This window comes from Rutilus rutilus, assembly GCF_951802725.1.
Source record: "Rutilus rutilus genome assembly, chromosome: 4".
Classification (NCBI taxonomy): Eukaryota; Metazoa; Chordata; class Actinopteri; order Cypriniformes; family Leuciscidae; genus Rutilus; species Rutilus rutilus.
Genome location: NC_140212.1, coordinates 19,103,846 through 19,129,643, shown reverse-complemented (window position 1 = coordinate 19,129,643; position 25,798 = coordinate 19,103,846). Strand labels below are relative to the sequence as shown.

At 37.6% G+C, this 25,798-nt stretch overlaps 1 protein-coding gene across 1 annotated transcript in view; it reads right to left on the bottom strand.

Annotated features, from left to right (window-relative positions):
• The window catches only part of lamb1b (laminin, beta 1b), a 28,687-nt gene that overhangs the window by 2,174 nt on the left and 715 nt on the right, over positions 1-25,798 (bottom strand). The window contains exons 2-31 of the mRNA XM_084407506.1: positions 25,099-25,271; positions 23,091-23,226; positions 20,402-20,475; positions 19,963-20,151; positions 18,490-18,553; positions 17,599-17,798; positions 17,395-17,515; positions 17,070-17,258; positions 16,463-16,639; positions 16,210-16,322; positions 16,056-16,135; positions 15,792-15,927; positions 14,759-14,917; positions 14,549-14,670; positions 14,346-14,466; positions 13,830-14,019; positions 12,522-12,665; positions 12,189-12,420; positions 11,874-12,037; positions 11,558-11,782; positions 10,937-11,151; positions 10,765-10,861; positions 8,090-8,459; positions 5,479-5,663; positions 5,155-5,396; positions 4,227-4,427; positions 2,930-3,074; positions 2,440-2,644; positions 921-1,062; positions 659-835 (exon numbers count right to left, since the gene is read on the bottom strand). Coding sequence (XP_084263632.1) covers positions 659-835; positions 921-1,062; positions 2,440-2,644; positions 2,930-3,074; positions 4,227-4,427; positions 5,155-5,396; positions 5,479-5,663; positions 8,090-8,459; positions 10,765-10,861; positions 10,937-11,151; positions 11,558-11,782; positions 11,874-12,037; positions 12,189-12,420; positions 12,522-12,665; positions 13,830-14,019; positions 14,346-14,466; positions 14,549-14,670; positions 14,759-14,917; positions 15,792-15,927; positions 16,056-16,135; positions 16,210-16,322; positions 16,463-16,639; positions 17,070-17,258; positions 17,395-17,515; positions 17,599-17,798; positions 18,490-18,553; positions 19,963-20,151; positions 20,402-20,475; positions 23,091-23,226; positions 25,099-25,271 — 4,988 coding nt within the window. The remainder of the gene's footprint in view (positions 1-658; positions 836-920; positions 1,063-2,439; positions 2,645-2,929; positions 3,075-4,226; positions 4,428-5,154; positions 5,397-5,478; positions 5,664-8,089; positions 8,460-10,764; positions 10,862-10,936; positions 11,152-11,557; positions 11,783-11,873; positions 12,038-12,188; positions 12,421-12,521; positions 12,666-13,829; positions 14,020-14,345; positions 14,467-14,548; positions 14,671-14,758; positions 14,918-15,791; positions 15,928-16,055; positions 16,136-16,209; positions 16,323-16,462; positions 16,640-17,069; positions 17,259-17,394; positions 17,516-17,598; positions 17,799-18,489; positions 18,554-19,962; positions 20,152-20,401; positions 20,476-23,090; positions 23,227-25,098; positions 25,272-25,798) is intronic.

Below are 25,798 nucleotides of genomic sequence, written 5' to 3'. Positions count from 1 at the left end.
TGTGCAAATATATATTATTATATTTATATATATGTAGTATATATAGTGTGTGTGCGTGCACGTGTCTGTGTGTTTAAATATACACACACACGCATATATAATATATATGCATACATAAATAGGTGTGTGTACACACACATCTACATATTACATATATAAATATATCATATATATACGTACATATATATTGTATAAACAAAACTTTAATGTTAGATGCGATTAATCGATTTGACAGCACTAATCTTAATGGGTTTTTTTTAAGGTAAAAAGTATTTCACAAATATCATGAATTGTTAATTAATATTTGATAATTCATTCACGTTTTGGGAGAGTTATACTACATGATATCTATCTAACCTCTACTAACCTTGCCTTGTCATTATTTCTTTTTCTTTTTTATGTTGGTTGGTGACCACAGTATTTAAAATTTTTATATATATATATATATATATATATATATATATATATATATACACATACATTACTTTATATACACACATACATTACTTTATGCCCCCCATCCCCGAAAAAAAAAATATATATATATATAAAAAAACATGTTGAACATAGAAGAGGTGTACAGTCACCGTATGTGTAAATTTCCTTTATAAGTATTTTTGAATAAATGACCAGAACATCACAGTCAAAAGACAGTTACCCGTTCAGTGAGCTCAATTTCCGCTGTGATGTCGTCAGTTTGTCTCTGAGTTTGATCTGCACCGCTGGACGTTTCTACAACTTTCTGTTGGAGTTCGTCGACCTCTCTCTCGAGATCCAAAAGTTTTCCTGTGCTGCTACTCAGTTTGAACTCCGTCGCTTCAGTTTTTGATTGTACCTGTATAGACACAAAGAGTTCATTAAAAAGAATCAATAAAATTACATAAGGCACGTAAGGATTTTTAAAAGATATGTATACTCACAGTGGCGATTTGTTCTTTTGTTTGGGTCATGTCACTCTCGGCCTCTTTCAGTTTTCCGCTGGCAGCAGTCTTAGCACGCTCAGTATCCTCCTGAGTTTCCTTCACCTTATCAGTGGCCTGTTTCAGTGCTGTAGCTCTCTCACTGTCATACACACACAGCATAATATATAATAAAGGATCCTGTTTTTATGGTTATTACTTCAACTATGGGCCTTTTTTATTGCATGGATTGATTTTATTACAGTACAGGTGACAGATTTTAACTTTTTTTTTTTTTTTACCTTACCACCATGCATTTTTCTACTTTTCAAATGCCTTTTATGCTGAGATTTAAATATTTTTGCCTTGCCTCAGACCTATGATAATATAAACAAAGATTGCAATATGACCATTTTAATATTACTGTGTGAAAATCATTTACATAATGACTGTTTTACATAATGACTATTTACATAATGACTAAGGAGTTGTGGCGCCACAACCAACAATTTTGCCACAAAAAAGTTGTTAAATTAGTGTACTTGGTTACCAACTAGACAGTGCCAATGAAGCGCAAGCTTGAGATGAAAAAATGAGACATATGCTGTGAGAAAATTTTGTCAAAATTTTGAAAATATTATTTCTGTATAAAAAAAGACAATTCTCCAGTGATGCTTTTATACATATATATATATATATATATGAAGAGTTCAGATGCAAAAGCCTCTAAGTGCCATCTGAAATTTTCTTCTAGAATGATCATTTTAATAAAGCTTGTATATTTAGGTTAAGTGATTTCACTTAAATGACAATTAATAGGTAATTTGCATTGCCATTTAAGTGAAATTATTGAACTTAAATATACGAGCCTGATAAAAATTATCATTCTAGAAGAAAATTTCAGATGGCACTTAGAGGCTTTTGCACTCTTCATATACACACATACATAATTTGTTACATTTTATTTTAACAATTTTGATTAAAATGCTAAAAAAAAGTTTCAAATAAAGGTGTACTACATTAAACTGACATCTACGAAGCCTCGCACATGGTATGCGGACAAAAAAATATATCGTGGCTATGAATTAAGAATTTGTTCTCTTGTTTTAATAAATCATGGACAGTTTTATTTAACTAAAACAAGGGTATGAATTATTTCAATGTGAACACGATTTAGTAAAACGAAGGAATGAGTTATTATATCATGCGGACGATTTACTTAAAACGAGGGAATGAATTAGTAAACGTGGAGACATATTAGTAAGCCGTGGGAACGAATTGTTCATTTGTGGCCACAATATACATATTTTTTTCCACTGAATGTTATGTTTTATTTTTATTTTACTAAATTTAATATGTATTATTATTATTTATATTGCAGAAGTACCAAAAGTACACATCAGATTAGATAGGACAGGAGGCCTCGGGGTCCATTTTCTCAAAGAAAGAAGTCAAAAAGGTTGAGAACCTGCTTTATATCCACTGTTTGACATTGTTAGTGGGCAAACTAAATTTTTCTAAAGTTTGCCAAGTTACTCACTTGGCAGCCTGTGCTTGTTGCAGGAGTCTCTCTGCAGTGAGGGCATTGTCTGCCGTCTCGGTCAGAATATCATCCACACTGGTCAGTCTGGCCACATGTTGGTTGATCTCTGTGGTCATGTTCTTTAGAGCTCCAGGTGACACTGGCAAACTCAATCTCATCACCTCATCAGCAACATCCTCTATACGCTTCGGATCAGTTTCGTCTACAGACAATCACATTCAAGTTTCTAGCATCAAAATTTAGATTTCCACTGTATTTGAGACACTGCATAATAAATGTATATATGATATACCATGCTCCTATATCTAATAAGCAATGGTACGTAACAAAAAGACGAACCGGGTGGGTATAAACTAAAAAGTTGTAATAGTTCTGACAAATTTAATAGGACATTTCATGCAGATCTACGTATACGTGTGTTTTGAAGAAAAGATTGTTAGTATTCTAAACACATGTGTGAGTGTTTACTATATGTAACATTTCATACTTGTGAGGAAGTCTCGTATTTGCTGAATGAGGTCTCTGAGCTCATCATTGGTCTGTTCCACTCGTGCTTTGCTCTGATTGGCTCTCAGTAACACACCCTGAGCGCTGAGCTTAGCCTCATCTGCACGTCCTCGAGCATCTGACACCTATCAGACAACACGCATGTAAGTATATCTTTTTTTAACGATTTTTTAACCAAGGCTGCATTAAATTGATTAAAATACAGTAAAAACACTAATATTGCTAAATAAATATTTTTACATTTTAATATAACTGTTTTCTATTTGAATATATTTAACCGTTTTACTCCTGTGACGCAAAGCTGAATTTTCAGCATCATTACTCCAGTCTTCAGTGTCACATGATCCTTCAGAAATCATTCTGATATGATTATTTGCTGCTCAAGAAACATTTCTTACTATAATCAATGTTGAAAACAGCTGTGCTGCTTAATATTTTAGTGAAAACCAAGATACATTTATTTCAGGATTATTTGATAAATAGAAGTTTCTAAAGAACAGCATTTATTTGAAACAGATTTTTTTGCAATGATGTAAAAGCCTTTATTGATCAATTTAATGTGTATTTGCTGAATAAAAATACAAATTTCTTGCAAATAAAAATAAAAATTCTTACTGGCCCCAAACTTTTTAATGATAATGTGTTGGCTACATGAATTTAAAGGACAAGTTCGGTATTTTACACTTAAAGCCCTGTTTACAGATCGTATCTGATGAAATAGAACGGTTAAGATTAAAATTTGGACACATGCTCCTGTCCCGAGAATTTTAGGTTTATTTCGCTTTCCCCCCACCCCCACAATGGTTGTCTAGGTGCACTGGAACATTCCTTCCTAAAACACATTAAACTTTCGTTTACAAAGACGTGAAACTCACCGAGTGGTCAGGGGTGTTCACTGGTATGCTCACTCAAAAATCGCTGAAAAAGATGCACAAAAACTAAGATAAAACCTGTTGGAATGCATCTTTTTCAGCGATTTTTGAGTGAGCATACCAGTGAACACCCCGACCACTCGGTGAGTTTCACGTCTTTGTAAACGAAAGTTTAATGTGTTTTAGGAAGGAATGTTCCAGTGCACCTAGACAACCATTGTGGGGGTGGGGGGAAAGCGAAATAAACCTAAAATTCTCGGGACAGCAGCATTTGTCCAAAATTTTATCTTAACCGTTCTATTTCATCAGATACGATCTGTAAACAGGGCTTTAAGTGTAAAATACCGAACTTGTCCTTAAATAAATGAGTAAGTTATGATAATTAATATTGTTGTGAATACCTACCATCTTGTTTAGCTTGTCCACCTCCTTTAAAGCGTGCAGGACCTCTTGGTCTAAGTTTTTGGCTTTCTTCAAGGCCTCTTGAGATTGGGTCACAATAGTCTCGCATCCTTCTCCACCACACTGGGTCACGCCATCCTCGCTCACACAGCCTAGACCACCACAGTCACCGCAACCATCCAGACCTGACACCCCTCCGCACACCTACACACACATTTACACATCTGATATTATAACCCAGGAGAATATAGCTTTAATACATTAAAATAATGAGCACATTGTTTGGATTTTGTCTAATATTTCTCAGGCTGTGTTTAAGAGAACCACTGGCTAAACCGATTAGCATTAAGCTTTGTATCAGTAGACACCCAGTAGTATTTTCGAATGGCCGTGCTTCCCTCCCTCATGTCCCCCTGAGACGAGAGATTTCTGTATTGTGTGTCTGGAAAAAACCCTCAGATGACGCAAAAATAGTCATTTTGCGTCATCGGAGGCTTTTTTGTCCAGAGGCTAGAGACTGCAGCCAGTAGTAGGAGCTTGTTCCGCATGTTTTCAACCCGCCCATAGGGGGATCTCACGATAAAACGGCGTCTTTTCAGTTTCGAGTCGACTAGTAGCCTAGTTGTATCATTTCTTCCGATACTGCCCTCTGTAACCGGTTGGCGTGGCTTGGGAGTGGCCTCGTAGGGAAGCGAAGCAAGTGCATTCTGGGAGTTGTTGTCTTTCATCCACATGAGCCAAAAATACATTTTCTGTCTTTCCTCAGTCTAGAAGGCACCAACTTCTAAAATAATTTAACATTTCTACTACATAAATTACCCAATTTAAATACACATTCATCTTTCCAGCAGTGAAATATCCCTTTAACCAACTGATTAGCCATTCAAATAACCAACTGACTACTCATTTTTTTTAAACGTCATTTATTTACCTGACGGTTTAATCGTGAAAGGTCTGTGGAGTCCAGTTCAGATCCGATTTTGTCCAGCCTCTGTATATGCAGCTGATGTTTGAGGTTAAACTCTCTCTCTGTGGCGTCTAGCTTGGCTTCTGCAGCTTTCCTCAGCCAGGCAGACTCATTGACCGTACTTCTCGAGTCAGAGACGGCTCGATTGACACGAAGCTCCGCCCCGCCAGATTCCCTGTAATACTCTCTGATGCTGTCAGCCGCACCTATGGGAGATGATCAACACACACTTCTGACACACCATGCGTGTGTCGAATTTAAACCAGTATGTTTGTGTGCCTGACTCACCACTGGCGTCTGAATTTTTAATGTTCAGAACCCGCCGCTGTTTGTCAGAGGAGATCTCTTGTAGGTTTTGGGCCTCTTTGGTCAGACTTTCCAGGTCCTCCACGGCCTCCTGATGGTCAGCAGATACTTTCTCCAGATCTGTTTCAGATCGGTTCATAGACTTTCTCAGAACTGATGCTGTCTCACTAAGATCAGGAGAAAGAAATCCAAGTGTATTAAAGTAAACAGTGTGAAAAAAAACTTAGCATTCACACTGTCCCTGCTCTTGAAAGAAGTTTGTGACTGGGACTCACATTTCCATTTTCCAGTCACACTGTTGTTGTTTTGTTGTTGTTGTTGTTGTTGTTGGAATGAATATGAATGGTGTGTTAATTTTAAGTATATGCTACGGAAGCCCTGAACCGCAACGTAAAAAAAAAAAAAAAATCTAGCATTTCGAGATTAAAGTCGAAATATTTCGAGATTAAAGTCGAAATATTTCGAGATTAAAGTCGAAATATTTCGAGAATAAAGTCTTCCGTAGAAGTTAGCTTGCCGTCACATTGCCGCACAGGCATTCATGCGACGTTATAAAATATAGGCTACTGCGCCGGAATAGACTTTAGCCTACAGGCGAAAACACTTTTCAGACTGGGTTCAAGATATCCAGCTTTATGAATGAATGAATGCATGAATGAGGCATTTATATAGCGCTTTCATATGTCTACTGTAGGCCTACACTTAAAAGCGCTTTACAATCATTTCAGGGAATCTCTCCTCAACCACCACCAGTGGTTATTATATTTGAGGAAATCACGGGATCCGGCCAAATGATTGGATACAGAATGATGCACTTAAAATGTATCCAGAACGTATTTACGGTGAAGAGGGAAACAGTGCGGTTACTGTTAAGTGTTCTCGACCCAGATAGTGTTGCCTATAATAGACGAGCACGAAAACACTTCAAAAACACTGCCACATAAAGTTTCGACCAGATTGTGAACCTACTCCGGCGGAGTCGTGTGCTCGTCTATAGCCTAGGCAACGCCATGATAATGCATGTTGGTAGATTGGCACCTGTCGAATTTTCTTTTTGTTGAAAAATTCAGAATTGGAAACACGCCCAATGCACCAGTGGACGCGCGCCGTTATGAATGCACACACAAGCAACTTCTACAGAAGACTGTATTCTGGTAATGTTTCGACTTTATTCTCGAAATATTTCGACTTTATTCTCGAAATGTTTCGACTTTATTCTCGAAATGTTTCGACTTTAATCTCGAAATGTTTCGACTTTAATCTCGAAATGTTTCGACTTTATTCTCGAAATGTTTCGACTTTATTCTCGAAATGTTTCGACTTTATTCTCGAAATGTTTCGACTTTAATCTCGAAAAGTTTCGACTTTAATCTCGAAATGTTTCGACTTTAAAGGAGCTGTATGTAAGAAATGTATTTCAATTAATCATAAAAGGAGGGGATACACCGCTCTACAGTAATTTGAAAGTGATTGCAGTACCAGTTTTGGCCACAATCTTACATACGGCTCCTTTAATCTCGAAATACTAGACTTTTTTTTTTTTAGACTGATTTTTTTTTTTTTACGTTGCGTTTCAGGGCTTCCGTAATATGCAGCTTTATATGTATTTTTAAAACCAACTAGTTGGTGGGATGTCTGATTGGTTTTGGTTTTACCTAACCCCAATCTTGGTAGGTGTTTACATAAGATACATTATAGCATTCTTGCTGGAAGAAGTGTAAAAAAAAGCGGATTTCAAGACTATTTTTTTTAAATGTCAGACATGCAGGCTAATTATGAAAAATGTAGATTAAATAATTAAAATAGCAATAAATAATTAATAAAAGCAATAAAATATGAATTAAATAAATAAAATATTGATTAAATAAATTATATATATAACTGTTACTAATAATACAATTAATATTAGAATAATATTCTTTAATAATATATTTTGTTGTAATTTCTTCACACTGTCACAGCACTACAAGGTGGTCCAGGTTAAACCCTCAAGCCTTAATTTTTGGCTAAAAATATTTGAATCTGACAATATTTTTTTAAATAATGTTGTATATGTGACCTATGATGATGGCTTTTATGATGCTGTCACCATAAATACTTTCACTGTATGGAAAAGAGCAGCGTGAACATTCTACAAAACAACTCCTTTACAGAGATGCATATAGAGCGCAACAGTGGCCCACTTTTTCCAGTGAAGTTAGTTTCAGAAGCTTTTTTCCCATAAAGATTTTAAAACTGTCTTTAATGTTGTAAAAGGCTCGATGGTGTTTTTAGCCCCCAATGGCTCCTTCCAGGCAGCTAACCCTAACCTCAACCTTAAACCTACCCATCCCCTCACTGCCTGGAAGGCGCCGTTGGGGGCTAAAAACACCAAACACCTTGTAAAAGTTGTAAAAAACTATTTCCTTGTGGAGAAAAAGAATGGGATTTTAACTTCTGGAACCAGACTGTTGCACTCTACTTCAGAGGAGAAAGAAAATCATATGCGTTTGGAATGACATGAGGATGAATAAATTCACTTTGAAAGAGAGAAGAGAGAGTATATAAAAAGGAAAACAATGGAGTGATATGCATGTGGATATGTTAAACATACTTAGCTTGCTGCAGCATCCTCTGTGTGTTTGTGAGAGTTTGTTGAACCTTGTCATCTTCCAGTATCTCTCTGAGCTGTCTGGTTTCATCCTCCAGACTCGATATGATGTCTTTATAGGGCGTGGCCGAGCCCGTCTCTTTCATATCCTCTACTGTGTTCACCAGCCTCTGCGTGTGATTGGTCAGCTCTCCCACATTTACATCCCATTCGTGAAAACACTGATGACACGCCTCGCAATCAGGAAAGGTCCCCACGTAGCCACGCCCACACGAGTCACACCTTCGCCCGGCCACGCCCTCTACGCACACACACTCACCAGACATCTTATTACACTGTTGAGTGGCAATGCCTCGTGGGTCACAGTCGCATGCTGGAACACAAACATGCACAATTGATTTAAAAAATGAAATGGTGCCAAAATTCTTCATATGATTTAATATCTTGGATGTGGGTGCTGGAAGGGAAAGTGAATTCTTGTATGCGTGTGTGTGTGCTGGAATGTGTGAGAAAACATCTGTTTATTGCCACGCATCATATACTTGGTGGAAAAAGCCAGCTTATATATTCAAGAAATATATATTTTAATAATTAAATTGGATACTGATACTTTTTTTCATTTATAATTATATTTTAAAATTGTGTACAGTAATGCAAATCGGATAAGAGTTGTCTCATTAGTAAATGTGTTTAAGACAATAATGTCACAATGCAAAAACAATCTTAATGGATCTAAAATGACTTTTATTTTCTTTATGCAGAATATAATTTTATATTCTCTTCCTGCTTGTTATTTGGATGAAATGTGACCTTGTGTTTAGTTCATAAGAGTTGTGTTCAGATGATTCCTTTGGAACATCACGGCAAGTTTAAAACTTGGATTTTTTTTCTTTTTGGGATGATTCAACCTTGTTTATCTCTATACTGGAATCTTCTTGGCTCTTGACCTCGAAACATAAACATTACATTTTAGCTGTATTTCAGGTTTCGTCTAAACTGTCCCTCTGCCAAAAGAACACAGATTAAGGTGTTTATTTGACCGAATCGAAGATTGTGCATGTAAACGCAGTTTTTACTCCCAAACCATTCAAATTCACTTGAAGCATATGATGTTTCTCATAAGTGCATAAGCACCAGAAAGATAAAAAGCAGGGAAAGAGATAAAGAGAGATAGTGTTTGTTTGGTTGTAATTCAACAAGAACAATCACACACACTTATGCTTAAAGTAACAGCAGACCCTTATTCAAATAAACTCTGGGTCTCTGAAGAATATCAGAGAGAACTGCATAAATCACACTGGCAGAAATATACACTTTTGTATATACTTTCCAACCAGTTTCCAAACATTCCGGAAGTTTATTTGCGCTGTGTGCGAGTGTTTGTTTGTAGCAGCCGAATCTCACAAGGGAAACTTTGTCAGCATACCACAGAAACATTGTCTGGTAACATTTTAACCTTGTATCGGAGGATTTCATCCGAGTCTTTGGATGCTATCATGTGTATGAGTAAAGCAGATGGAAGAATAAGGAATACATTAAATAGAACTAAATCACAAGACAATCAACTGCGGGCCAAGATATCAGGGATTTCTCTGAAATAATATCAGAGCATAAAGACTTTCTGTAATTCTCCAAAATAAGGTAAACACGTTAGCTGAGTAGAGGTGCAAATCAGCATTGGTAGAGTAGTATTTCCCTGTGTTAGTTTATTTGTGAGTGGTTAATGTGTTCTAGGCCGTTTTCTTTTTTTTATTTCTTTTTTTTATTATACAGATATCAGGTATAGATTGGATCTTGATTCTGCTCTTCATGTGCCATTTTTTGTTAAATTTATGAACTGGTTAAATCTGGTCTGACATCTTCACTTCAAACAATTTGTGAATAAAATATATATATATATATATATATATATATATATATATATATATATAGTTATACTTAAATTGTATTTATTTATATATTTAATTATATTTTTTACATTTTTTATTTTATTTCAAAATTAGAATAATTTAAATAGTTGTCAATGAGGATGACTACAAAACCTCAAAAGTAAAACATCTAAACACAGAAATAACCGCAATATAATATCACAAAGCAAAAAATCTATAACTTTTCATCATTGCTACATGACAAATTGGTTAAGTCTGGTCAGAAATCTCCACTTGGCATTCAGGTCATGTTAACAAATGCATGAGAAATTTAAGTTGCAGATTTAATTTATCGCAATATCACAAAAAATCTATTTGCGAATAAAGCATTGTATCAATTTAATGTGTTCAAGGAAACATTTCCTGAGAAACAGAATCAAAATAGAAATGAAAAGGAAATTTGTAGCTCTTAGGCATTTTATTTTTCCGTATTTTGGGATATTTATTTTCATCTAGGTTTTTCCATCCATTCACTTTTGTGAATTGTTCTGTTAAAATACGTTGAAGAAAACTCTGCTATTTAGGACGTACACGTGCGCCACGAAATTGAGGATGAAAATGTGACAGCAATATGGTGTCGGCCCAGATCCGGCCCACATCTGGTACACGTGGAATCCAAAAGTACCAGATGTGGGCCGACACTATGTTGCTGTCTGGGGAGTGTTGCACAAATATTAGTGCGGCAGTATTCGGACTCCACTCACATGACCCACGGCGCGGGCCAGTTTCGATGACGCAGTGCAAACTCACCGTGGCACTGGACCTCGGGATTTCCCCAGAACAGTTCCCTGCACTCCTCACATGTCCTGCCTCCAAAACCAGCCTTACAGGAACACTGACCTGACAGCTGAGACAAGTGGATAATTCAACTTGATTTATGTCATGAACTTGATGTGATAAATGTAGGTGTTTGTGTTTATACCAGGTCGCAGGAGGAACTGTAGGAGTGATCTGGGTGGCACTGGCAATGTTGGCATCCTTTGCCACTGTTGATGTTCCATGTGTTGGGGGCACAACGGTCACAGGTCTGACCCTCCACACCAGGCAGGCATGGGCACTGCCCGCTAACCCTGTCACACTCACACAGGCCATCAACACAGCTGTGCCTGGAACTTCCCACAAGATGGCACATACATCCTGAGTACAAAACGATACAAAAAAGGCCTTGCGGTTATTTGAAGAAAAAAAAAAATGCATACAAGAAGTGTATAACTATGTTGCTAAACTTTCAACTAGGTTGAACATTTATATTTCTTCAGTGGAACACAAACCAAAATATTTTGAAGAATATCTCAAGTCAGTGGAGTCCAATGTTGTTTTGGACCCCATTGACTTTCATTGTATGGACAAAACCGTTCCTCAAAAAGATCTTCTTTTGTGTTTCGCAGAAGAAAGGACGTCATGGAGCAAAGGACAACAAGTGTATACTAAAAAGAGCGTGGAAGAATGGACGGATTTTTAAACACAAATACACACTGCATTCGCATACATGCAGCCAATCAGATGGAGCGCAGTAATGCGCTTGTTGACACTGCATACTCACTCCTGCACTTCTGTGTACGGGCGTCTCCATAGTAACCACGTCTACAGTGCTGGCACGCATTGCCATCGGTGTGAAACAGGCATTTGAGACAGGCACCAGTGCGGGTGTCGCATGATTCGGGGTCCTGCATGTTAATATTTCCGTTACACTGACATGGGTTGCACCGTCCTCCTGGTACCTGAGGGTTACCGTGATAACCAGAGGCACATTCCTCACACTTAAGTCCTAGAACGTGGAGTTGGAGTGAGAAGTGTTTAATGTGAGAAATTTAAGAAATTGTTTCTGTTTTGTTCATTTCTCCAACTGATGCACTTACCTTTGTAGCCTGAGCTGCAGACACAGACCATTTGGAGAGAGTTGGGGTTTTGGTAACAGCTCTCAGCGAACTGCATTCCGCTTCCAGGTCCGCTAGGGCACATACAAGGGCGACACGGCTCTCTGAAGCCCAGCAATGCGTTACGGTGATAACCACTTTCACACCTGGAACAGAGGGTTTAAGGAAGCACAAGTGTTTTTATTTTTTAATTACTCAAGAAGTAGAGCACATTAACCCATGGTGAAGTGTAGAGTAACAAAATCCGATGCAAAATAATATGCATCCAACCTGTTAAACAATGTTATCCTCTCTTACCTCTCACATTTGTGGCCTGTGGTGTGACCCCTGCAGTTCAGACACTCGCCCGTAAGCGGGTGGCACTGTTCGCTGTTCCCGTTACAGGAGCAGGGGTTGCAGTGAGGGAAGCCCCAGTGGTTGGGCTTACAGTTGCCACACTGGCGCCCATATGCCCCTGGCACACATAAACACTGGCCCGTGGTGGGGTGGCAGAAAAGATTCTGAGAGCCCAGCGGGTTGCAGTCACACGCTGTTGAGAAAGTGATCGGAGAGATACGGCGTTAATGTTATTCTATGCTAAATGGATATGTTGGTGTTGTGTTGTTGTGCATATGCGTAGTGTTCACTAACGTCTACATCCCGAGGGTCCAAACTGGTAGGTGGCCGGGGCACAGGCGTCGCAGTTCCTCCCTAAAACATTGGGCCGACACTGACATTGCCCACCGTTAACGTCACACACTGTGCTCAGAGAACCTCGTGGGTCACACCTACACTCTGCCAGTGATAAATAATTGAGAGACAATTGGTTTTTAATCAGACAGGCAGCAAATGCTTGATTGGCAACCTTGTGCTAAGGACAAAAAATATGTACTTGCTTTTGATTATAAAGAATGTACTTTTAAAATTATAGTGTGCAATTTCTGCACCACCAGCATCGTCGAACTAAATAGCAATATAATGACTGCGACCAAAAGCTTTGCTGCCTAATCAAGCAATGCCTTCTCAGGCTATTTAGACTATTTCATGCTTAGTTTTAAAGTCCTCCTGAAATCAATCATTTTATCCTTTAAAACTCATATTTGATCACCAAAATGACATATTTAAGCGTTTTTTCCTTGAAAAAAAAAAAACGTCATGCCTTAAAATAGACTTGATTGTAATTCTACACCCTTGCCTCATTTAGTATAGGCAGTTCTATGAATATGCAAATTAGCCCCGCCTCCACTCACTCGCACCAGCTCAGAGATCCACTCGTTGACGATTACACGTTGACCTGATTGGTTACAAGGTAGTTTGTGACGTCAGAAACACATTTTTGAGACTGTCTTTGGTTCACTGCAGTTTTAAGGAGAAAATACTCAGCAATGGTGTTGACTTTGCACATGGTTTGTCTTAAAGGGATAGTTCGGCGAAAAATGATATTAAACCCATGATTTACTCACCCTCAAGCCTGACGTCCTACGTCATACGGCGGCATCCATCTCCCGTGAACGCGCGTCGACCGTTGCCGGAAGCCAGTTATTTCCGTTTATAAAGTTTTAAATATATATCTTTTTGCGACAAAACCGCACGGATTACCCTCAGAAGGCCTTCGTTTATCCCCCTGGAGCCGGATGGATTACTTTTGTGAAGGATGCATGCACATTTTTTGGGACTTGAAGGAGTGGACCCCATAACTTGACATTATAACCATTGAAAGATCTAAGACATTTTCTAAAATAACTGAAAATGTGTTCGTCTGAAAAATGATTGACATATGCATCTCGAACGGCTTGAGGGTGAGTAAATCATGGGTTTAATATCATTTTTGGCCGAACCATCCCTTTAAAGCATATTAAAACACCACTTAGACATATAAACAACATTAAAAGCTTGATTTTCACCACGGGAGGACTTTAATAAATTTTGCAACATTTGTCATTCTTCTGACTGTCTCACCCAGAGCTCCATTGTGTTGTAGTGCCGACACACTGAAGATGAAGTTTCTGCAAATATCCGTTAAGGGGATTTTATTAACACTCTGGCTCCGTTCCATACATCTGTATTTCTTGAACATCTCCCAGTCCTCCTCCTGCTGGGGTCCCTCACAAAATAGATCCAGGTCTTGCACCTCTGGCAGAAGCACTATCTACAGAGTTTAGAAGTAAAGGTTCAAGACATTAGGCATGATTATTGCAACAAACCACTGTGTTTGATGGTTGTGCATGTAGAGCTAAAGGAAACATTTATTTGCATTAGTAGATATGTGTGTAATTGCGAATGTTGGTTGGCTTATGTTATATTCATGCACTGTAAAACAAAATATTGTTCAAAATTGTCAATAAAACATTATTAGTTTTTCTTTTTCAGTCTTTTTTCAAAATGTCATTTTTAATTCAATGCGTTACTTGCATTTCTTTGTAATTATTTCTGAAATTGACTTGCAATTTCCGAGTGAAAATGAAATAACCTTACTGAATCAACAAGTGTGTGAGGAGAAGAATGATAGCTGTATGATGAGTACTGTGGGAAGCTAATTTTCACTGTGTAGTTCTGACCCTTCTCCAAACACACTGAACTAGGCAGAACTACATATCTGAAACACACAAACACACAATCAGGAGTCAAGTACACAATAAACAAAACAAAACACTGCACACACGCTAATGCAACCTTACCTGGATCCAGGGTGCAGTGAGATGGTCTGTTCATCATTGTATGCTGAAGTGCAGTGTGCTGTTTGGTAACTGGCTCTGGGCCGCTCTATGTTTACTACAACCTGCTCCCATTCATCTGGCAACTACAATAAATGCATTAAACACATGTGCTTGCTTGTTTGTGAACATGTATGTAAGTTGTAAATTGAATATTGTAGGTGTGTTCATTACCAGTGGTTCATAGCGGATCATTAAGTTGTATTCCATAGATCGTGGTAAATTGTAAACGTTGAATCTCAGTGTTTCACCCTCTGGTACATTGACAAATCCTGTACCCGTCCAGGTGGGTTTACGATCCAGAGGTAATGGTCTTTGAACCACTTTTACTGCCTGCATACAATCAATAAAGACTCGCATTTACACGTAAGGTTCTGTTACATGTTACCGTGAAGAACTTAAACACTCATCAGAATCAGAACAGCAGAATTAGCAAAGCAAATTTCTGTGTATATCTTTGTTAAAAGTATTTTTAGATACATCTTCTTATTCAGTTTTTTCATAAAAGCAAATAACATAACGAGATGTCCTTAATTTGTTCAGGTTCAATTAGTACAAAACCATTTTTACGTAAATTTTCTAAGTAAATCTTTGCACTTTATTTCTTTATAAGACTATTCTTGTTAAATTTCACATTCAGTTAGCTCGTAAAACCATTCTTATGTAAATTTAGTCACATTAATCACTATTTAGTTTCTCTGTACGAACTTTCACATGCTGTTTGTTCACAAAATCATTGTTATGTAAACTGTCACATTCAATAGGTTTGTAAGACTAATATTATGTAAATTGTTAAAAATGTTACATTTTTTAAATGTTTACAAAAGAGTTTATGGTAACACATTACAATATGGTTTAATTTGTTAATATTAGTTAACTACATTAGTTAACATGAACCAACACTGAAAAAAACTTCTAAAGTATTTATTAATCTGCTAATTTCTACATTTATTAATACATTATTTAAATGAAAAGTGTTATCTGTTAATATTATTTAATGAACCTGAGCTAACATGAACTAACAACGAACAGTTGTAATTTCATTAATTAACATTAACAAAGAAAAACTGTAACACATGTTTTGCTCATTGTTAGTTAATATTAGTTAATACTAATGTTAACCAATGAACCTTATTGTAAAGTGTTACCGATTTTTTTTCTACTTGTGTTTCATGAATGAAGGCCAGTGTTCCTGAGTGACACCTACCGGTCCAAAGGAAGCATCCTCAGCTTCATAAATGTAGTGATCAAGTGCTGCGAAGTAGTACCCAGAATGCACTTGGTCACAACGCCTACCAAACATATGCTCCTTACAAGCGCACTGCCCTGTTTGCTGAGAACAACTACAGAGCAAACAAAATATATGGAAGAATATTTATGTTGGCCTGTATAAATTAATTTGTTTTTAAAAATTGTATTAAATGACATGATAACGGATTCTTTTTTTAACAAATCTAATACAGGTACTTACTTATTATGTAAAGCCCCACCTATGTCACAGTCACATGGTCTGCAGCCATCCATATCATTACTGAGACCCCAGTGCTGAGGCTGAAAGGGAAAACTGTGTTATGCACAAGCACAAAAACACAAACCCAAAACACACATACACAATGCTCTCTTACCAGACACTTCTCACAATTTTGTCCAGTCACAAGACGTTTGCAATAACAGCTTCCTGTCTGAATATCACAAGGACTTCCTGCGGAGAGTGTGCCTAGAGGATTACAGCTGCATGCTGGGTTCACACACAAAAGAAAGACAGACATGATCATACACACTGACTCCAGAAAACAGGAAGTCTTTCAGAGGTCAAAGCCTTGGAAGAACATGAAACAAGCTGTTTGTGTGTATATGTGTGTGTGTGTGTTTACGCACGCCGACAGCCTAATGGGTCGTCGCTGAGGCCATAGTGTCCCTTTTTACAGTGGTCACAACGTTGTCCCTCCACATTAGATTTGCAGCGACACTGGCCAGCAATCGTATCTCTTAGGACATCCGTAGCGCTGTCACATAAGCCTCCGTTCAGAGAACCACGTGGGTCACAGTCACAGGCTAAACACAAACCAAGTAAGACTCAACATATTTAGTTGATCCTGGAACAACATTCCTGTCTGAAAATGTAGTCCTATCCCTATTCCTAAGCCTAACCCTACCCATCAGTTATCCCTAATATCAGAGGGGAATGATAGGTGAATAACATTGATGTAGAAGCACCTAACCATGATTGTAAGCCTAAACTTGATATAAACTGTAAAAATGTCCCTCAAATCTAATTGGTTGATAGGAATGTTGTTCCAGGATCAACAAAGATGGTGATCCAGGAACATGTTGTACTTGGTGAAATCACATTCACCAAACACAAACACAGATTCATCATGTTTCATTTATCATGTAACTTTGCTCCAAGTAACACTTTACAGCATCCTTTCTGCATAGGAACAGATTTAAATGCATCCATTTTGAGAGCGTTAAACACACTCACGCGTGCAGATCATGGGGTCTCTGATGTCTCTGTGAGAGTGCTTGTAGTAGAAAGGTTTGCAGTTCTCACACCATTGGCCCTGTGTGTTGTGCTGACAGTCATCACATACTCCTCCACTCCTGTTTCCCGATGACAGATACACCGCCATGTCAAAGTGACAGGAATGTGAGTGATGATTACACTCACATCCTGAGAGAATGAGAAAGAAGCAAACACCAGATTAGTGAATAATATTCAGTATGGCTTCTGAATAATATAATATAATACAATTATTATAATTGATCTAATAATTCTTTTGTGATTAACTGTGGGCTGTTTGTCATACTCTTGCATGCGTTTGTCTCTCGGCCCAATGCTGGTCTCCAGGGCAGATCATGGTAAAAGTCCTCACACTCCTCACAGTTGAGTCCAGTAGTGTGGTGATTGCACATGCAATGACCGTGAACCTGCACACACACACACACACACACACACACAGGTGAACAGTGCAAGTGATTGGTTTGTGAATGTTGTTGTTGCGTTTACTTACCATGCTATCAACCCCTGCCTCATTGCCGACTGGGGCACACTTGGAGGCGTGGCCATAGCAGAAACAGTTGCCACGGACAACCATGTCATAGAGAGCATAATAATATGTCTCTCTCACTTCCTCTCGGTCATCAAACTGATTATCACCTAGAGTGTGCAACTTTTCCATCCGTATGCGGAGATTTGTGATCTTCATTAGGTCTGTGTGAACAAAGGTATTTCAGTAGTCAGACAAAAACAAATATACACATACTCAAAGACAACAGTTATTTTTATTTAAATTTCCAACTTGATTAACAGTGATTCGTTCTCAGAAAATGATGCAATTTGTGCCACATTTGTGTCTTCAAGATATTAACAGGATATAGTCACATTATTTAATCAGTTTAATGCTGAAAATTGAAATGAATAGTTACATTTTGAAATGTGATTTTAAATGTGATTTTCATTTGAAAACCAGTCAATTCATCACTACTAAATTTTAATGGGTTAGAAAATCTACCAAAAATGTTTTTTGGAAAGAATTTTTTTGTCATTTTTCCCAGTATTTCGTTATGTTTACACTTATTTTTAGCCTAGACAAGCTCAACAGTTCAACTGTTACAGGAAAATTCAATAGTATACTGTTAATTTCCAGAAAGCAAAGCACACTGAAAACCAGATTTTTTTTTTGCCAGTTGCCTATTTAAATGAAATTATGTAAATGAAAATACCAATATAATGTTCTAAAGGTATTATGCACCAGATAAACAAGTGTGAATTTTGTCTTTGAACTTTCCATTTTTGGAATCATTAAAAAAATGGATATTCGGTGAAATTGCCAGGCACAAATAGCACCACAAAACTTTCAACTGGTCAAGAGATTTGCCGTGTTGATGTGCTAATTACTTACTTTGAATGTGTGGGTTGTAAGGGTCAGGAATCTTAAATGCAGGATCAAGTACCCTAAAAATGACCTGTTCACAAGTACACAAGAACAGTGACTCAGGATTGTATTTATAAGTATCTAGATACTGTTTAAATAGTATGTATAAGCACTTCTGTCATGACAACTCTCTGAGTGTTTGGCATGGTGATGGGTGTGACAATGTTGATATGTTTGGTCTTGGTGGAATAGCTCTGCTACGCTGCTGTTATTGCTGCTGCAGCAGAGCAAGTACAGGACTTGCTATTGCCAATACATACATGACACACTGCTTTGAGCAAGTAAGACATGCTGCTGCTGTACAATATAGCGTACATGAGTTACCCGTAGCAGATCTATACAGGTGGAGCTGGGGAAGGTGGAGGGTTTCTAAAAGTGCGCTAAACCAATCAGCTGTGCCCTATTGAGAATGATGTGATTGCCAGAAGATTGAGTTAAAGTCCCTGTAAAGTCAAAATTAAGTATGTTTTCTGAGTTTGTCACACCACAGAATAAGGTGTTATTAGCCACCCAGCCAAATTTGAATGATAAAAAAAGCCGGCAAGTACATAAAATAAGCTATCAAAATCTTGCAAAAATGAGCAGTAGTCTCTGCTCTCAAACGCTGGGGGCGTGTCCGCTAGCTGCGCTGAAACCACGCCCACTCGCGGGAAAGCTGACGAAAGCCAGCTGACGATGGCACCAGTTGTCGGCGCGACGGGAGGATGAAGGCCGAGGCGGGAGATAATCGGTTCGGCCCCATTCACCAGTAACAGCGGATTATCAGTGAATCCCAGTTGTCTCCGACGAAAGTTTATAAAACTATCCTGTGTAAAATGATCGGCGGAGGCGGATTTTGGCGGTGATCCTAAGCTCTCCATCAAGGTGGCTCTTCACAAAATTAATCTACCTCTTGATGTGATCGTTTTTCGGAAATTTAAATAAGGACACCGATCTGTTTTGTACGTGATCGCATCCAGGTAGTACGCATTTCCGTGACGAAGGCATAGCTAGCTAGCAAACTGTAGGCTGTAGTAACTAATAGTACTGAGAACTGACAGTAACTCGCGATCCGCAAACTGATGTGAATGAATGTGCTATATTGTTAGGGGAGGGGCAGCGTCAGGGGCTCCGATGCGTCATCAAGTAGGGGCGTGACCAGGAGCTCAGGGGCTCCAGTGCGTCATCGAGCCCCCGTTTTAGCCCCGCCCAAAAAATCCGGAACACAGCAATGGTGAAAAACTGTTTAACGGTCTAACTCCACAATTCAGTACTTCACAGTTCACAGTCTTTGTAATATGTTTTATCAATACATTTCTAACATTTATAATGTGTTTAGAATTTTTTTTTAGAATTGCCTTTACAGGGACTTTAAGGACCTATCAGCCTGCGACATCAAGAGTTTCATGACAGAACTTTGTTTTATATATATATTTGTCTATATGAATGTATATCACACACCTCTCCCTCTGTCGATGGCTCAATGCCAGAATAGCGGCTGTCGCAAATGACATCATCCACATTTTTGATTGGCCCCCGAGGGATGTGCGGATAGGATTCAGTGCAGTCGAAAGCATAGTATCGGTACACCTGCCAGCTCCGCCCAAAATCTGCAGAACGTTCAATCAGCATGGCTGCGGGTCGAAAGGTCTGCGGAAAAAAGCGAAAAGTTTAAATTTACAGAGGATCAGATCCTGAAAAAAAAACCTGAAAAAGTTTCCCAGAAGCAGAAAGCTGAAGTAGATCGTAGACACAACTGGTGCCAAAGGTTTCTACGATGCTTTTGGGAGATGCAGCCCTGGATTCAAAGGAAAACACTTATCTACACATATGTTCAACATTCCACAAGACTGTGTTCTAGTTCCGTGTGTTTGTGTGTGAGAGACTCTCTCTGTCTCACCTTAAAGGTCATGATGAGGTGTGTGAAGTGGAATTCGGCCTCCAAATCCAGCTGAATGGTCACATTTTCAACTCCTGATGGAGAGGAATGGATAAATGAGCCAGGAAAGAAATGAATGAGGCGCAACGAGACTATCGGCTCCAACAAAAGTACTCATTTTTAATACGGTTTTAGAAAAGCATAGTAATATATTAAATACTTGTTCACTCCAAGCAATCTGGCACGAATAGTTTCCTCACACAAAATATCGAAGACGGTGTGTTGTTTAATGAAAAAGAAATTTCCTTGATCTTTTGAAACAAGAGTTCACAGTCTTATGTAAACATACTGTAAGTTTCAGTAGTCAAAACTTCCTCCCCAGTCCAAAAAGACTATTCCTGTACCGGGATGTGTTTGTTTTACTAGTATACTGTAGGTGCAAAACATTACATGAAATTACTAGTGTCAGAATTTGTAGTATTTATAAAACAGCAGGCGAAATGTAATAGACCTATTACTTTTCCCGAGATTCTAAAGTGTGCATCCAATAGACACTGGCAACCCAAATCATGCTGTGTGTTACATGTCAATGACAACAAGGCGGTTGTAGTACATCCAAATTGCATTCATACCTTCATACTTCACACATACTGGGCACACTGTATATATATAGTAAGCGCATTTTTAACAGTCGCAACATTCATTTCTCATTCAGTGTAAGCTACATGGACCCTTGGCTGTTATAAATTCACTATAAACAGGGCCAACGTTAGGGCGGTGCAACTGGAGCTTGAAGGGGCCCTGCGGCGAATTAGGGGTGTAACGATACCCTCATGTCACGATTCGATACATATCACGATACTAAACTCACGATACGATATTATTGCGATACTCCAAGACATATGATAAAAGGTTAACAAAAAATGTACTGTTGATTAAAATGCTAAATTTGATATTACATTTTGGATGGAAATTAATAGGCTTGGACTTGGTGCTGGTAACCCAATGCACAGAACAATGGTGACACCAGAATAAAAATATTCATGATTCTGAAGCTGAAAATACAGTATTATTATAGACGAATATGCTTGCACTCTGTCACTGACTAGATATATTTAAAATAATGTAGGCCACTTTTTACATGTGGCAATACCCACAAATATTCCCCCATTGCATTATTATACATTATATTCAACATTATATATAGGAGTTTAATTTAGTACTGACACTAAAACTCTGTAAACTTGAATTTTTTTCCTCACACAGGAATTTTATTTTGGGTGAACTATACACAATACATATTGTCACTATCCACAATACATAGTTGCATTTTTGTATTGCGCTATATTGTGACACAATATATTGTTACACCCCTAATATACATACTAGGATAAAACTATATAAAAAATTGTCCTCCCACCTACACAACGTTCTCTAGGGAACACAAAAGTTTTGCAAAAGCTGAGAAGATATGAGCACCTTTAGAGCTCCATACACAGAGGTAATCTACTTATCATGTTCTTAAAGGTACAGTAGCAAAAAAATAAAAAAAATAAATAAAAATCTGTTTAATTATATTAGTCAAATACTGGAAACCGGTCATGAATAACGAAGAAACTTGACTTGCAAGTGGTCCATTAATAAACTATCGCCACTGTTAACCAAAAAACATTCATTGCTTTTATCTTTAAAATCACAACAAACATCCTTGAAACAGTTTTAAGAAAAAAATCACATTTTCTTTTTTACATTTACAGGGAACAAGGGCGTAACAAAAGTGCAGCACTATGCCAAATAAAGCATCCAATATCATAAATTCCCTAAATTAGTGATGCCATGCCACACCCATGGATTGAGTCTGGTAGCGTGAGTGTTGTGGAAGCCAGTCGCTAGGGAGAGAGCAGGCCAGCTGTTTCCCACGCCCAGCGGTTGCATTCATCCCAGCTCTCACTTTCTCATTCCCACTACTTCCTGTCAGTTGAACTTTTTCTTTTCCTTTTTCTCCATTCCTCTCTCTATTTGTCAACCCAAATTCCTGCCATGAGACACAGTAGGTTCTTTTGGGACCAATGATATGAGAATTGTGACATATAAATGTGTATATTATTAGTTTTCAGAATATTTGAGTGACAGTTGAAAATGTTATTGATCCTTGATAGCTCAGGAGATTTATGTTTCATTTATCAAATTAATGATCATTTACTCACTCTCATGTCATTCCAAATCTTTATGCATTTCTTTCTTCTTTGGAACACTAAATAATACATTTTGGTAACATTATGGTAATATTTTGGAAGAATGCTGGTAAGGAAACAATTTTGGTGACCATTGACTACATTTCTCAAAATATCTATATAGGTATAGAATAGAATTTTCATTTTTGGGTGAACTATCCCTTAAAGTATCAACTTGGTCTCAGGAGTTTCCTCCTAAAATTCCTGATAAAAATACACACAAATAAAAGACAACTGCTGGCATACAGTCAGAATACAGAGCCAAAAAGAATTTGATGAGAAATATTTGATTTCATGAGATCTAACTTTTGAATGCAACTATCTTCGTACATCTGAGCTTAGTTTGAGACATTGTTGAAATCACTTCTAAATGTCTAAAAGAGGCATATGAAAATCTGAGGAATCTGTGTAGGAAAAAGAACTGAAATACCGATGAGATTATTTGTGATTGTTCTTATTGTTGTGCGAGAACTCACCGTTCTCGGACTGCCACCAGGTTTTGAGGCGGTTGGGAGTGAAGGCTGTCACCACATTCTCAATGGTGTGGCTGTTGGGGGAGGTGAACTCATTGTACATCCGTTGGGAATCGCATTCAAAACATTTCTTCTCCTCCTGACAATGGACAGAGATCGAGATGCAGATGTTATTGGAGCATGTGAGACGTATACAGTCTTTTGGGGGTTGGCGGAATGAAAAGCACATTCATGCGGACAGCAGGAATCCAGATGTTCTGGATGTGCACCTGTTTTTATCACCCTCTCATGCGCATGACTCACCAACATAAACACATGTATACACAGCAAAACTTACACAGGCTAAATCGAACTAACTTGGTCAAGCAAAACAACATAAATATAAAAAGTCATTTTCCTACATTCCTACATTTTTTCCCTACAATGAAAGTGAATAGACACTAGTGCTGCACAGCTCCAAAACGGACAAAAACACACTATAAAAGCAGTCTAAATTAATATGTTTGCTATTTAATGAGCTGTATTCTAGTTTTTAAAGTCATTCAACCATGTCTGGATTTTGCTGTAATATTGATACCTCCCACTGAAGCTCTGAAATATTATTCAGAATTATTGGCAAGTGTAAATAAGATTTGAAATCAATGGCAAGAGGGCAAGATTTTAACTTAAATTTGGGTTCTTTCCTCACAAAACCCTATATTGTATGACTATAAAAGAAATATAGTGCATGAATGGACTAATTAATGACACTTTGGATACTTTTTCATTATAAGGAAGAGAGCAACCAGGGCAAAACATCTCCTTCTGCACTCCACAGATGAAAAAAAGTCATAAGGATTTGTAATGTCATAAAGCTGAGTAGAATCTTTCTTTTTGTGTAAACTATTTCCCTAAATTTTAAGGTTTGATAGCATCTCATATTTACAAATCCAGATAACCAAAATCGCGTGTGCTAGATGTGATGGACGGTTGAGTTCCAGATCCTATCTAGCCTACACATAGTTCAAATCACAAGCATATCACTTGTTGGCATTTACAGTCAGACTTTTATTCTGATGGCCACACAGAAAGTGTAAAGGGCAAAACAGTGGCCTAAAGGGGTCTGGAACATCTGACAGGGTCCTTCATCCTCCCACCACATACTCTTCACACAGTGATCCGATTGTTCATCAGACAGTGAATGTGGGAAGACAAACCGAATGCTGTGTTACCCACCCAACAACATATAGAAAGATTATGATCAAATCACACAGATGTTTTAGGTTATATACGGCATGTGTACGACATACATATATATATTATATATATATAGTACTGTGCAAAAGTCTTAGGCATGTAAGACCTCCCCCCCAAAAAATGGTTTTAAGTCACTTATTCATATCTTTTGCTGTAGTGTGTCAGTAGGAAATATCAGTTTACATTTCCAAACATTCTTTTTGCCATTAATTGTAATAATCCAGTGAGATTTGTGTATCCGTCTGTGATTACATGAAGAAACAGAAAAAACTGAGACAACCTTCTTTTTTGGGTATTAACATGCCTAAGACTTTTGCACAGTACTGTATATATATATTATTTATAAAGAAAATAAAGTTATTTTTAGAACTGATTTATTGTAACATTAATTTCATGCCAATCAGATTTCCTTACCCCAAAACGATCACTACTGCAATGCGTTTGGATGTTTTACTTTGTGTTTTTCTCATTATTTTCAACTGTGATTCACTTAATTGTAATACAATCATTTATATTTATTATAATAACATTTTTGAATATAAGTCATGTACAATAGACAGAGAAAATAACTTAAGAAAACAAATATATTTATATAAAATCTGGGTTTAAGCGTTACTTGATTTCACATTATAATTATATTGTGCATAAATAAATAAATAAATAAATATTGTTTTTCATCAGTGTTTTGTGTTTAAACCAATTTAACATATCATGGGTATGTGATATATTTGCATGTTTGACTTTTATAGTACATGACGTAGGTTTGTTGCATTACCTGCAAATGGCTCACGATGCAGAATTTCTCCGGTCCATCCAGTCCGCAGGTGGAGGAAGCAGTAAGCCGATGTGCTCTCCCTATCAGCAAATCACCCGTAGATGGGTAACAGCTTCCCTCTGCGCACTTGTCATTGTGATCAGGTAATTGTGCCAGGGTGTGCAAAACAAAGGCTAGGGGAATCATATAGATATCATCACATTATGCTAAAATACAGTACAATGAAAGTTCATTTATAGGGGACACTTGAGGTCAGTTGTCACACATATTGCCTCTGAATATTTCTGTGGGTGTTTTTTTTTTTTAGTTTACATATTCACTTACATTAAAGTCTAGATAGATAGATAGATAGATAGATAGATAGATAGATAGATAGATAGATAGATAGATAGATAGATAGATAGATAGATAGATAGATAGATAGAACAGAAATATAGTTATGTAACTCATCCATTCTATTTCATTTTAATGTGTAAACTATTACATCACTGAAACATTGTGTGAACTATGCATGGTTAATCATTTTGGCTTCTGGTTACAGTAGAGTCTGTTCCTAATTATTGAAATGAATATCACATGGGAACGCTTATTGACCTGATGGAGAGTTAAATGTGGCATGCGGAAAACCGGATGAGATGCACATAAACCTTTAAACACTAAACCCGACACTATATAAATACATTTATAATGGATGCTGATT